Source organism: Carassius carassius, chromosome 11 (assembly GCF_963082965.1).
Source record: "Carassius carassius chromosome 11, fCarCar2.1, whole genome shotgun sequence".
In the NCBI taxonomy this organism is placed as follows: Eukaryota; Metazoa; Chordata; class Actinopteri; order Cypriniformes; family Cyprinidae; genus Carassius; species Carassius carassius.
In genome coordinates, this window is record NC_081765.1 from 5743131 (window position 1) to 5758853 (window position 15723).

Consider the following 15723-nt stretch of genomic DNA (forward strand, 5'->3'; position numbering starts at 1 on the left):
CTGTCCTACATAATGGTGGCCAGAAGTGTAACTTGATCAGCTTAGTTTCCCTCCTGTAACCGAAGCATCAATAGATTTCAAAACCTCATGAGCTATGTTTATAGTAAGTATTACTTTTATATTTTTCAACTCTTAGATCCTCCAGAATTGGTGGAGATATCTCCTGACAATCCAACAGAGACTCAACAATATCTTTGTTCAGTGGATTGTAACCCAACACCAACCAGCTTCATCTGGACCAAGTAATGAAATCATGTGATTTTTAGTTCTTTCATTCCTACATTTTTCAGACACATTTAGAGTTTTATGGCAAAGAGTTGCTTGTTCATTTTTAGGCATAGCTGTTTTGTTGCTATAAATATTTAATTTATAATATTATGATTTATTTTTTACTCAGTTTGGACGATGCAAACTGATATAAACTCTTATATTTGGGAGTGATGCAGTACTCAAGACTTGGGAACATTTGGATTCAGACTCTAACAAGTGTGGAATTGGACATATTCCAAAGTCTCTTTAAAAAATACAAATTATCACCTTTATTAGCTAACCTTTACATAAATGTTTTCACTAAATTGATGATTTTACTGATATCCAAAATGAACCAACAACTGATAATGTTTTTCTTTTTAAACTCAATAAAATGTCTTCATGCATAATAAAAATGCATGTTTTTTTTTTGAGGTATCCGGGCTTGGCTAACGTCTAAGTGCAGATGTATCCAGATGCTAACGTCTAACCCACACAAGCCAGCTATCCCCACCATCATACTGGCTCAACATACGCTCTTTGGACAATTTATGATTAGGATTTGGACAATCTGATTGCTACGCTCAACTCAGAGGACTTTAAAGGCCCGTTCACACCAAGCACGATAACTATAAAGATAACGATAAAAGATATAGTTTTAAAAATCATTCTTAACATTTATGAGTCCACAACATAGCTATAACGATAAAGGCACAGAGAAAAAATATTGATGGAATCACTTTCAGAATGATTGTTTTCCCCAGCTGATGAACGATATAAACATTGAATCAATCCTGCTCAAGGTCGAGAGTTTAAAGCAGTAGATGCATGTGAGCTTAGAATAAACAGACGATATCGTTCGCTGGTTTGGACGCTAATATTGTTATCTTTATAGTTATCGTTCTTGGTGTGAACGAGGCTTAAGAGACTGTTGTGTTTTTGTGTTCACGGAAACATGGCTCAGCAACAGCGTGCCAGACTGCGCTATTCAGCTCAATCAGCTGACAGGCTTTTAAGCAGACAGAGTCCTCGTCACGGGTTCCTGCATCTGCACATCATAGAGGACTGAAAACATAGCAGCACTGACCAAAAAAGCACAGCAGTGTCTCTATTTCCTCCACAAACTGAGAAAAATGAGAGCCTCGGCCCCCATCATGTGTACCTTCTACAGAGGCACCATCGAGAGCATCCTAGCTGCGTCCCTGTGTGGTATGGGGCCTGCAACGCTTCATTTTGCGGGATGTCAGCAAGCTGAACTCCCTCCCCTCTTTTTCCCTAGAGCTTTACATTACATTAGAGCTGCCCACAAGGCTATGGCTCTGACAGGTTATATTGTAAATACTAAAACTATATAATTTAATCAGTATTAAACATTTCAGAATATCAAAGGTTCCTTGTTTATATTTATCTTCAATGCCCAGCATTGTATATAAAGCACATTTTCAACACTTATATAAGTGGAGGATGTTAAGCATAAGATCAAAACTTTCTTTTTAATAAATGTAACACTACTGTACAGGCCTGGGGTGCCGGAGCGTGCTCAAATGTAATCAATAGCACCATCAGTTAAAGCTGTAATGATGGCATTCAATTGCAAATTCGGCATTGAGCAATGTAGCCAATCACAGACATATCTTTTTAATTTGCCCCGACAAAATCTGTGTCACAACAGACAGTCAGAGGCTTTTAAGTTAGAATCCACTCACTGCTCAAATTGCCAGAGTTTTTGTTGAGGTGTTGTGTTCAGCACGAATCATCTCATTACAAAAAAAGTGTAGACACGATGTAAATACGAGGTTCATTGTGCAGCATTGAGAACTTCATTGATTATAATGTAACTTTGTTAGAATGCGATGAACTGAGATGAGTGATTATAAGGGTGTGCTCTTTGCACAATAGCAATGGACGGCTTATACATAAATATATAGAGAGAAAGAGAGCACCAAGAAGCACCGGGCCTGCTAGTGTACCACTGTTATGTTTTGCTTTTTAGCATTAATAAAGTTTGCCTTTGTGAGACCTCAGTGAACAGACACGAATAAACCCTGGAATCACCACATGAGCTGTGGAATGGAGGAATCAGTAGAACATGTTATTTGTGTTTGTCAACTAATGCATACAAAAGTATACTAATGAACGAGAAACAATGAAAAATGAACTTAGAAAGATGGGAGTGGATAACATAAACGCTTAAAAATATATTTACTTATGGATTAGAGAGTTTATTTTTGTATCTTAAGAGAACTGAGCTGATTTAGAGAATTTAGAGGTGTTAGTATTGTTTTTTTCTCTCACATTATGAAAGGCTAAACTCTGGTTCACACTCCAATACAGTAGTTGGCGATAATTTACCCTGAAACCGATGAGGAAGAAGAAGACTTTTATTATGAAATGCGGGCTGAATTCGACTGCTGTGCCGTTCACGTGAGTTGTTTAGCCCTCTGGGCTTCTTCGCCCGAAAACGGGCGAAAACTTGAACGTTTTGAAATGTTTAATTTTTTTGCTTCATCGGATGGGGATGAAACTTGGTGACTTTTGTTGTATTACCTATATGAACACACAAAAAAATCAAGGAGATGATTCTGATATGTTAAAGGGTCGTAAAAAAAAAAGTCACACTTAGCCTCCTCCCGCCCGAAAACGGGCGACATAGGAAATGAATGGGAAATACGAAAAAATAGGAAAACTCAGAGAAACTTTTGGTGGTACAAGCTACAGATCAGCAACTGTGCTGAAAAAAAGTGTACAGCAATGAAGGGGTGACACTCTAGAACATCAAGAGTGCAAATAAGACCCCCCCCCCCCCCCCCCCACACACACACGTACACAAACACACACACACATACACAGATAAACTGGCGACTGCAACAGCAAATTTGTAGAATATTCCACATAAAATCAATAAATGAAAAAAAAAACTTGTTCAAATGCACACACACACACAGAGAGAGAGAGAGAAAGAGAGAGATTTACTGGCAAGACTGCAACAGCAAATTTTGAGAATATGCTAAAAAAAATACAAAAGACTCTCTCTCTCTCTCACGTGTGACAACAGCACTATTTGCAAAAAATGCAAACTTCCAGTCTGCAAGAAGCACTTTGTCACTATCTGTGACTTCTGCAGTAATTAGTAAAACAATTAGGCTACAATTTGTATGTATATATTTCAAATAATATGTAGCATTATTATTATTACCATATTTATTTTTTTATTAAATTTACGGTTTGATAATTATTGTTTGTTTTTATTTTAGCATATGAGTTCCTGATATATATTCCATATTCAACAATAAATAAAATAAATACAGTTTGTATGTATATAGTTAAAATGTTTGTAATGTTTATTAATATTATTAATAACATTTCATTTTTTAACCTAGAGTTTGATAATGATTGTTTGCTGTTGTTATTTTTGTGTTTTTTATGTTTATAATTTATGTTTATTTCTGTTCGATCATAATTGCTGTTCCCTTCTGAAGTTATTACTTAGTGAATTAAAATTAATAAAAAATACCAATTTATTGCTAAATGTCTGTATAACGTGTTTTGAATTATCACTAACCATCCCTTATTTTGTTCAATTATTTGAATAATCAAATACTGAGTAACAAAAATGTTTGCATTGTGTTCCCTTTCTAACCAAATGCTATAGTTTGATTGTAATCATAATGCAAAACCTGATACTTATCTAAACATTTTTGTTAAAAAAATAAAGTAATCATCTCTTAGAATATCTAAATGTATATCTAAATTTAAAAAAAAACCGAATAAGATAGAGAAATCATGTCTAAAACAACAAAAGGAATCAAAAAGCCTTTCTATATAGGATATATAGGAAGCTATAGGCAGCCTACAGGCTGGTACAGGACATTACACAAAAGTGGCTATTTCTTAAAGCCACTAGATGAAGTTCTTCTCCTGGAACATTTTTTTTTTTAGGCTGGCACTCTATTTTGATGTGAAATGCTGCATTTATTTATTTATTTTTTTAAATAAATATAAAATAAAAAATGATATATTAATTCTAATGGAAAAAATAGCTCATAAAAATTATATAATTAATGCAAAGTATCATAAAAAATTCTAAAAATTCTAAATAATAATCAGAAAACATTATAGAACAAAAATATATTTGATTGGTTATCCTGGGAAAAAGTAAAGTACAATTTTAAGGCTTCGCCCGTTTTCGGGCGGGAGGAAGCTAAGTGTGACCCATTTACGAAGAAGCCCAGAGGGTTAGATATCAAAATAATATTATTTTGACCGTGTCCGCACCATAGACAGTAAAAGAAATGGACACGGCGACTCCTTTGGAACTCAATTGAGACAAGTGAAGCCCATTTTTTGAGATTTTTAGCACTTCCGTTTCTGACGCGCAGACTCAAACTAAGCTTGATGACGTCAGCAACCTGTCTGACAGATGTAAATCTTCTAGTAGCTGTGCGCGCAAACTGCCATCGTTAATCTTGCAGAGACGGCGAGCTTGAGAGGGGATTCTTTGGCGTGAGTGAGAAGGAGTAAGTATTCTGATTAATTATTTTGTATAGTATTTTAAAATGTAACGCCAGGGCTTGTATCTATGGGCTTCTATCTTCTTGACGTCTCCACGATTGCCTGCGAGCTTCTCCTCCTGTCTGTACGGTAATTTCTCTACTGTGCGACCGAGAGTCGAGTGGTTATGACGCAATAGTTAGCCTATTTTTACAAAAACTGTTTCTACGGGGCCATAATGTAACATAGAAGGTAATGGAGCCCTTTATACATTGTCGTGTATATTTAGAAATAAATAATGGACAAATTGAGTCTTTAAACGCCTCAGATGTAAAGTTATTCGCTGTCAAAGTGACGCCAAAATGAATGGGAGTCAATGGGATGCTAACGCAAGTGAAGTTCTGCTACAAGATGGCGGCACGCGGCCGACTTCAACTTCCGGTCGACTTCCTTCTCGCCTGGTCGGTCCGCACACATTATAGCCAGTTTGTGGGCTTATCTGGACAACTTGTCAAAACGTCAGTCCTAATCCTAATAAATTAGTATTATAACGTTGCATTGGGTCTATTACTGTTACTATGGACGAATCTAACCGAGCCTCTTCATATCTGGACGAGCCAGCAAACAGTCGGCTGTTTCTCGTTACAAGTAAATCCATAACAGAAGAGATTATACAGGAACATTTCTCAGCTTTCGGGGAGATCCAGGACATACGGGTGGTGAGGGACAAGCAGACGAAAGAGTCGAAAGGAGTGTCGTTTGTGAAGTTCGCCAAGTCGTCGGAAGCCTGCACTGCGATGGAGGAGATGCACGGCCGAAGCCTGGCCGAGGGGACCAAACCCATCAAGGTATTTGACTGCACACCCCAATCATTCACAGGTACACTCTCCTCAGCTCTCAGTGTAAGCGTCTGCTGCTCGTCCAGGTCTTCATCGCTCAGTCCAGATCCTCTGGCAGCCACCGAGATGTGGAGGACGAGGAGCTCACCAGGATCTTTGTCATGATCCCCAAATCCTTCTCCGAGGAGGACTTAAAAGACACATTTAAGGTATTTCTGTTGGAAAACAAACGTCAAATGTTTCCCCAAAAATGAAAAGGAAATACATTATGTAAAGGTGTATGTGAAAATGTATTTCTAGGACCAAAATATGTGACCCTGGACCACAAAACCAGTCATAAGTGTCAATTGTTCATCCTCTGAAAGCTGAATAAATCCGCTTTCCACGGATGTATGGTTTGTTAGGATCTGACAATATTTGTCTGAGATACAACTGTTGGAAAATCTGGAATCGGAGGGTGCAAAAAACTCAAAATATTGAGGAAAATCGCCTTTAAATTTGTCCAAATGAATTCTTAGCACTGCGTATTACTAATCAAAAATTAGGTTTTGATATTTACAGTAGGAAATTTACTAAATATCTTCATGGAACATGATCTTTACTTAATGTCCTAATGATTTTTAGCATACGAGAAACATCAATAATTTTGACGTATAGAATGTTTTTTTTTTGTTTTTTTTTTAGCTATCGCTAAAAATATAACGTTACACCAGCGAATTAAGACTGGTTTTGTGGTCCAGAGTCACATATGATGTTTCCCCCCAATATTTTAACAGTGATATATGGCTTATATAAGTAAACAATTTGGATCTGGCACACTTAAGGCATTTTCTGATGGACAATGCATATTTTACCCCCATATTTAAAGGAAATTAAACGAGAAAATGTATTAGCATAACGATTTATTAATAATAGTACAATAATAATTTGTGAAATAAATAATATGGCTCATTTAGAAGAGAAAATTTGAACTTTCCACAAATCCTTCACTGAGGAAGATTATTGTTCCCAAAATCAAAACTAAATGATGGGAGATTTTATATTTTGCAAAAAGGCGAAGGCATGTGTTTTTAGCACCAGTTTTAGTAGTTAGTCATTGGGGAGGCAGTTTGATTAATTATCATGAAATAATGCATGGGTTAATCAAAACATAATTGAATTATTTAGTCTTTCCTTTGATTTTTTTGGTGAAGTCTGATTTTTTTTGACAGGGTTTTCCTCTCTCTCTCTCTCTTTGCTGTCTCTTCCACAGGTGTATGGAGATATAGAGTACGCTATTATCATCAGGAATAAGATCACGGGTGAAAGCAAAGGTCTGGGTTACGTGAGATTCCACAAACCTTCTCAAGCCGCCAAAGCCATAGAAAACTGTGACAAGAGTAAGTCTGCCGTTTCCCTACTTTATGATTTCTCTTTGCTTTCAGATGCATTTGTAAGTTGTCCGTCTCTTTCAGCTTTCAGGGCTATTTTAGCTGAGCCCAGAACCAAAAATGCGTCAACAGACAATGACTATTTCAGCAACCCCAGAGCGGAGCACTCTGGAAGCGATCCAGGCTCCAGCTCTTACACGTTTGGTGAGCATCTAGTCACTTCAAGTTTGGTTTCCTCCCTTGTTTTTATTTGTTTGTGGATGCCTGAGGGTTCAGTTTGATGGTTTTATGGTTTGGTGCAGCACACGAGTCCAGCAGCTACACCACGGGGGACACGTGGAGCTCGGACGTCATCACGCGGTGCCTGCTGGTGTCCTCACGGGTCGCTGTCACACAGGAACAGATCTGCGGTCTGTTTGACCTGATCCCGGGGATTGATTTCTGTGAGATGCAGAGAGATCAACACGGATTCAGCAAAGGTTATTTATTCCTTTGGGATGTTTTCTGTATGCACAACCTTACTAAACTGTTTCGAAGGGTCATTTCCCCCAAAATAACAATTTTATCATAGTTAATTCACTATGAAATATCATATAAGAAGTCCATACGACATGTGGATTATACACTACCATTCAATGAATGGACTTTCTAAGCAGTTCTCAGCAGACCCTTTTGGACTTATATTTTTATATCATATATTTTAACCCTTGTGCTGTGCCGAAAACCCTTTACCTTTTGGTGTTCCCTACATTTTGACAAATTGCTTGTAAATAAAATGCAATATTGTCACCAAATCTTGGATTTAAAGATTTTTTGGGTTTGTTTTGCATTTCTTTTTGGAGCTGATTGGTTGTTGCCGTCAAAGAGTCGCCCTTTGAGTGAAAAAAATTAAATGTTTTTTTTTTTTTTTTTTTTGGGCAATATTCAATCAAAAACTGAGTTTCATAAGCTTCATCAATGAGTCCTAAAATTAATTAGTTCTCAAAATTAATACAAAACCTGTGCTGACTGAAAAAACCCAACAACAACAAGTTGACAATAAGAAGATTTGATGATAATATAGTGTAATAAGAGATTTACAAGCAATTTTTAAAAGCCTGGTCATTTTAGCTGATAGTACATTGAATATAATATTTGGTAAAGATATAGCATTAGACATCTCTCAGCATTTTTTTGTAAGATGGTAATTTTTTACCAGGGACAAAAAAGGAAAAAACAAAAAAAAAGTGTGATAACATTAACTAGCATTTCTGAGAAAAAGGAAGTTGCCTTCTTGTCAAAATGACTTGAACACAACACAAGGCTTAAGAAGGTATTTTACTTCCTGTTTTACTCCAGTTTTCCCTTGTTTTCAAGCAGCACAGTGATGTCATACATAACCCTCTATAGAGCGACTCGACCCATGCTCCGTTATTAAACACACATGTGTGTGCTCTACAGGTCAGGTGCTAGTGCGCTATAACAACCTGGGCTCAGCGGTTTATGCTAAAGAGAAGCTGAATGGGTTTGAGTATCCGCCTGGTAACCGTCTCTCTGTAACCTACATAGACGATGGAGAGGACAGCACGAGGTAGAGTCACCACATACACGCTGCTTCATTTGAAAAAAAAAAGTGTTTTGATTCCACAGATCTTTGGTTAGCATTCACATGTTTTAAATAGCTTGATAAATTCACTATTGCATAAAGAGAGAGTTCATCCAAAAATGAAAATTCTGTCATCATTTATTTCGCTTCAAGTCGTTCCAAGCCTGTATGAGTTTCTTTCATCTGCTGAACATAAAAGAAGATATTTTGAAGAAACCATTGACTTCCATAGTATTCTTTTTCCATCCATGCTATTGAAAGTGAATGGATACTGTCAGTTGTTTTTTCAAAATATCTTCAACTTCAGGGTTAGTAAATGATGACAGAATTTAGTTTTTGGGTGAACTGTCCCTTTTGTGAGGAATACAGCCACAAATCCACAGGAAATAGTACAAAGTCTGGGTGCCTTCAGGTTAACCTTTTTAACACTCTTTCAAACTATTATATCATTAGAGACTGATGTAGATGCACGGTATTAAATCTGAAGCTGCTGGTTTTGTGTGTTGTGTTGTCTGTGTTCAGTCCTGTGGGGCAGATGGCGATGCAGCTCGTGGCCGCTCAGATGATGTCTATGGTGTGGAACGGCCCTGCTGCTACACAGCTAATGAAGACTAGCGCGGTGCGTAATGAGTTTCTTAAGATCGGTAAATTAGCCTCTAAATTAGTCTTATCTTGTGCTCCATTGAAAGACAGAAAGTCGTACAGTTCTGGAACAAAGAAATATTTTCTGGGTCAACTATTCCTTTATAAGCCATAGTTATCACATTACAGGTTTTGTACATGCTATTATTGTTACATGATAATAAATCATAAATATAAATATTATATATGCCAAACATACACTACATTGCAAAAGTTTGGGGTCTGTACTTTTTTTTTTTTTTTTAAAGTAAAGACATAAATAACGTTAAGAAAAGGATCTTTTGCCATCACAGGAATTAATAGCATTTTAAGATATATAAAAATCACAGTTTTCAGAGAAATATTGCACTGATAATTGTGAAAGATCCGCCATGAGCCCGAGCAGATCACAACAAAAAAAATGGGTCCATAGCCACAAAACAGGGAGCAAAGTAGTCTTCAATTGTGATAGGTTTATTATAAGCCCGTGCACTGACTCAGTACAATGACAAATAAAGATCGTAAACCAAACCAATATAGTAATGTCCTTTTACTTGATCAACTGCAAAGATGAATGTATATAAGAATTGTGCGGTTTAAATCCAGGCCATCACAATAATAGTCAGGAATGTTTCTTGAGCAGCAAATCAGATTATTATTATGATTTCTGAAGGATCATGTGACACTGAAGACTGAGTAATGATGCTGGAAATTCAGCTTTGATCACAAATAAATTATATTTAAAAATATATTAAAATAGAAAACAGTAACTTTAAATGGTAATAATATTTCACAATATTACCATGTATACTACCACGCATACATAAATGCAGCCTTAGTGAGCATGAAATAATTCTTAAAAAAACAAACAAACAAAAATAATTCTAACCGGCCCCAAACTTTTGAGTGATGGTGTACAGTTTGCTGCTTATTGCTAAACAATCCTTTTCATTATACAAATCATTATATTACAAAGAGATTTAATGATTTAGAGTCACCCAAAAATGAAAATGGTCATAATTTCAGAATATCCTCATTTTTCTTCTTTCATGGATCACATTTTTTACATATTTTAGCTATTAATATGGTTATTTCTGTGGGGTTATGTCCAGTAGAATGTGTTCTAGAAAAACTTGATTCCACCTGTGAATGACTAGCTATAGCAAGAATCAGATCATGCACTCTGTCTCATTCCATCTCTTCCACTATATCATGAATCAGTATATAATGGACACTAAGTGTTGATCCACTAAACCCTGGGACAGTGATGACTCGGTTTCCTGCAGCATGATAATATAGTGACACATTAAAATAACTTGCATTATGCTCCTCCTGGGTTGATTTTATTTGTTGTTAAAGAGCACAGCGTCATGATGGTGCACAAAGCGCTCATCCTCCTTTAACGTTGGCCTGAGAAACATGATGAGAACATGATGTTGCTGTAGATCAGAAGTCCTCCAACCGGTTATTGACCAGTGTTCATTGTGTTCCTGTAGGGCTACACAGCACCATCTGTAGCTCAGAAACCACGTGTGCAGACAGATGTAGCTCTGCCTCCTCTGAAGAAGCTGGTGGCGTCTGACAGCGTGGTGAAGGAGAGGCTCTTCGTCATCTTCAACCCTTCGCCTCTGCCTATGGATGTGCTGGAGGACGTCTTCTGGTGTGTGTGTGTGTCTTCATGAATGATCTACACACTGCCTCTGATAGTGTTTGACCAATATACAGTAGTGTACTGTGTCTGAGTGAATGTATATAATTTCCTTAAGTGTGGATTCGACATGACATGAACGTGTGTATGTATATATATATAGTCATACACACAGTGAAATGTTTGTCTGAATAGTTTTTTTTTTTATATGTTAATGTCTCTTATGTCCACCAAGGCTGTACAGTCGTGGCCAAAAGTTTTGAGAATTACATAAAAATTGGAAATTGGAAAAGTTGCTGCTTAAGTTTTTATAATAGCAATTTGCATCTACTCCAGAGTGTTATGAAGAGTGATCAGATGAATTCCATAGTCCTTCTTTCCCATGAAAATTAACTTAATCCCAAAAAAACCTTTCCACTGCATTTCATTGCTGTCATTACAGGACCTGCTGAGATCATTTCAGTAATCGTCTTGTTAACTCAGGTGAGAATGTTGACGAGCACAAGGCTGGAGATCATTATGTCAGGCTGATTGGGTTAGAATGGCAGACTTGACATGTTAAAAGGAGGGTGATGCTAGAAATCATTGTTCTTCCATTGTTAACCATGGTGACCTGCAAAGAAACGCGTGCAGCCATCATTGCGTTGCATAAAAATGGCTTCACAGGCGAGGATATTGTGGCTACTAAGCACCTAAATCAACAATTTATAGGATCATCAAGAACTTCAAGTAAAGAGGTTCAATTCTTCTAAAGAAGGCTTCAGGTTGTCCAAGAAAGTCCAGCAAGCGCCAGGATCGTCTCCTAAAGACTTTTGGAAGATGGCCTGGTGTCAAGAAGGGCAGCAAAGAAGCCACTTCTCTCCAAAAAAAACCATCAGGGACAGATTGATCTTCTGCAGAAAGTATAGTGAATGGACTGCTGAGGACTGGGGCAAAGTCATATTCTCCGATGAAGCCCCTTTCGATTGTTTGGGGCATCTGGAAAAAGGCTTGTCCCGAGAAGAAAAGGTGAGCGCTACCATCAGTCCTGTGTCATGCCAACAGTAAAGCATCCTGACACCATTCATGTGTGGGGTTGCTTCTCACCCAAGGGAGTGGGCTCACTCACAATTCTGCCCAAAAACACAGCCATGAATAAAGAATGGTACCAAAACACCCTCCAACAGCAACTTCTTCCAACAATTCAACAACAGTTTGGTGAAGAACAATGCATTTTCCAGCACGATGGAGCACCGTGCCATAAGGCAAAAGTGATAACTAAGTGGCTCGGGGACCAGAATGTTGAAATTTTGGGTCCATGGCCTGGAAACTCCCCAGATCTTAATCCCATTGAGAACTTGTGGTCAATCCTCAAGAGGCAGGTGGACAAACAAAAACCCACTAATTCTGACAAACTCCAAGAAGTGATTATGAAAGAATGGGTTGCTATCAGTCAGGATTTGGCCCAGAAGTTGATTGAGTGCATGCCCAGTCGAATTGCAGAGGTCCTGAAAAGAAGGGCCAACACTGCAAATACTGACTCTTTGCATAAATGTCATGTAATTGTCGATAAAAGCCTTTGAAACGTACGAAGTGCTTGTAATTATATTTCAGTACATCACAGAAACAACTGAAACAAAGATCTAAAAGCAGTTTAGCAGCAAACTTTTTGAAAACTAATATTTATGTAATTCTCAAAACTTTTGGCCACGACTGTACATAAAGTAAAAAACTGTTGTGAAAAAATTGTGAAACCTGTATGTGAAATATTATAGCTATAGAACAGTTTTCTATTTGAATATATTTTAAAATGTAATTTATTCCTGTGATGCGCAGCTGTATTTTCAGCATCATTACTCCGGTAATGTCTCGTGATCCTTCAGAAATCATTCTAATATAGTGATTTGCTGCTCATGAAACAATCATTATTATCAATTCTGTACTATCAATTGTGCCGCTTCAATATTTTTGTTTTGGAAATTATGATACATTTTCAGGATTATTGGATGAATACAAAGTTCAAAAGAACATAATTTATTTGTGTTGGAAATCTTTTGTAACGTAAATGGTGTCATGTTTGAAAATAATGTGACCTTGCTCAATCTTTCTTTCTTTCTTTCTAATTTTACTTATCTTAATCTATTGAAAGGTAGTAATGTATAATCACAGTTTCCACCAAAATATAATGCAACAAAAACTGTTTTCAACATTGAAAGTGATTTGGGATGATTTCTGTGACACTGAAGACTGGAGTAATGCCTGCTTAAAATTCAGCTTTACCATCACTGGAATAACTTACATTTTAAAATATATATGACATAGAAAACAGTTTACTGTAGTATCAAATAAAAGCAGCCTTGGTGAGTTTAAGAGACTTTAATCCATAACATAAAAGATAATAAATATTCCAAACTGTTGACCAGTTGTGTGTTTGAAATTATAGTATGTATGTATCACAAGCCTTCCTTAGATTTGGTAAGTTTGATTTATTTCCTTGAACCAACTGAAAACAATTAATAATGTGTTTACAAACGGTAATTCAGACTTCTTTTCTGAGGTAATGAACTGTGCGTGCGTGTGTGTGCGCTCTCCATGCAGTCGTTTCGGTTCCCTGATGGAGGTTTACTTGGTCCCGGGCCGGAATGTGGGATATGTGAAGTATGCAGACTGGAAACCTGCTTACAATGCCATAGCACTGCTGCACGGTAAAGTGATTAACGGCGTCAAGATGAAGGTCTTGCTGGCAGACCCACCGAAAGAAGAATCACACAAACGCCAGAGAACGTACTGACCTCTGACCTTACCACAGACACAGGTAAGTCAGCTCAGTAGGTAAGACAGACGAACTCTTCACATATTTATGAATCCACCACAACGTTCTGTTATGAGTACAAGAACAACAAGATGAAAATGATGACAGAATTGGTTAAGCTCTTTCTAATAATTTTGTTGTTGGAGTGAATTTGCTTCAGAATAATTTAATGTCTTAAAGGGGGTTAAATTATGTGATTTAAAATTTTCTTTCTCTTTGGAGTGTTACAAGCTCTTGGTGCATAAAGAAGATCTGTAAAGTTGCAAAGACTAAAGTCTCAAATCCAAAGAGATATTCTATATCAAAGCTAAGACTTTGCCACACCCCCCTAAAACGGCTCATTCAAACACGCCCCACATGTCTACATCACTATGTGGAAACATTTGCATAATGCCGGCCAAATGTTCATGCAAAGAAAGAAGGCGTGGTTTCAGTAACAACAGTTAATGTTGAAGCAGCATGTCAGGGAGATGTGTGTGTATCGAGGAGAAAGCAAAAGCACTTTATTTTACTTGCAAAATAGATGTATTTAGGAATCTTTAAGATTACTTACAACAGAACAGCAACACATTTTATGGACGACCGTTTCGTGGACCTAGGAGGGGTCATTCTGACTTTACTATGACAAATCTGGCACTTCTGAATCAGCTACTGGAAGTATGTTGTGTGTGTGTGTGTGTGTGTGTGTGTGCGCGTGCGTGTGTGTGTGTGAGAGAGAGAGAGAGAGAGAGAGAGAGAGAGAGAGAGAGAGAGAGAGAGAGAGACACGGTCACACAGTGGAGTCAGCTGTCTTAACCATCCGTGGTTTGTGTACTGCAAACAGATACGAGCTTCATCACTGTGTCTGTCACATGACTCTGTTCCTCTTTCGGGCTTGAACTGATGGTAAAACTAAGGACATTATTGATATTTTGAAATATCTTGATATTTATTTTGAAAGATGAAGCTTGCGATTATGGAAAGGGTCATTACATTTCTGACGAGTGCTTGCCGTGTCCATCCAATCACAATGCACTAAGGTCAGTTGGCCAATCAGAGCAGACTGCGCTTGTCAGAGGGAGGGACTTTGTAGAAAACAACGTGTTTGAGAGAGCCGGGGCATAGATGACCTACAATAATGTACAGTATTTGAAAAATAATGTGTTTTTTGAACATTGAAGCATGTCAACATATTCTGTTCCACCTAATACACAAAATAATGATCTTTAAAAAAAGCATCATATGACCCCTTTAAGACACGATGTACCTTTGACAACTGAACTGACCGTTTATATACTTATTGGAATTATCATCATAATTTAAAGTAACTGTGTTTTGATGTTTTAAAGTGTTATTTATTCCTTATACTATTTATTGCCAGTGGACAATGGAATAATTTTTTTTAAACTACTACTATTATTTTGTTTTGTTTTTTACATTTTGGCCAAGCACCCTTACTCTTAAATATGATACAATACTGTATTGAAGTCGGGCGGACCTTCGGTTTTATTCAGTCTTTAATTTAAGAAGTTAAGACCTAAAATGACTCAAAATTATTTTCCAGATTTTGGACCTATGCTGTGTTTGTTTTTACAGAGGTTTAGATGACATGATGCATGACCCCGACATGACAGGACACGACCTCATAACGACGGACACTGACTGCCATTACAGTTCTGTAATTACAAAGAAAGTGTTTTTACTTTGACTTTTTTTTCTTCTTGTCTGCTGTTAGCCAACAGCCAGCAATTGAGGCTTAATAGCACTCACAGTTTTCATCATATTTAATTTTATTGACAAATTGAATGGTTTTTTTTGTGCTCCACATTGTCATACAGCTTTTGACATAAGGTTGAGTAAAAATTGACTGAACCATTTCTTGTTTGAGTGAACTGTCCCATTTAACAGAGGTGACAGACAAAGCTTCAGAAGAGTCTGAGTTCATGCATGGCGTCTGTATGTTCCTGATGTGTATGCAAATAAAAAGAGATTGACAAATGAAGCTGATTTAAATGGCTTGTTTATTTCTTTACTGGTAGTTCATTGCTGGAGATCTGTGAACATTTGAACTGAGAGAATGGTGCAATATCTTATACAGGCCATAAAGGAACAGATCTGCATGAGTAAAAGTACAGGGCTCGTAAGTCAAC

General features: G+C 37.2%; 1 protein-coding gene across 1 annotated transcript; it reads left to right on the forward strand.

Moving 5' to 3' along the window:
* Positions 1–5273: 5273 nt before the first annotated feature.
* Positions 5274–15324, forward strand: LOC132152670 (RNA-binding protein 45-like). The gene is made up of 10 exons (XM_059561458.1): positions 5274–5588; positions 5666–5788; positions 6832–6958; positions 7034–7153; positions 7252–7428; positions 8390–8519; positions 9057–9153; positions 10652–10815; positions 13381–13597; positions 15170–15324. Exons 1-9 carry the CDS (start codon positions 5319–5321, stop codon positions 13571–13573), a joined length of 1401 nt encoding a protein of 466 aa, XP_059417441.1. The 5' UTR covers positions 5274–5318; the 3' UTR covers positions 13574–13597; positions 15170–15324.
* Positions 15325–15723: the final 399 nt, after the last annotated feature.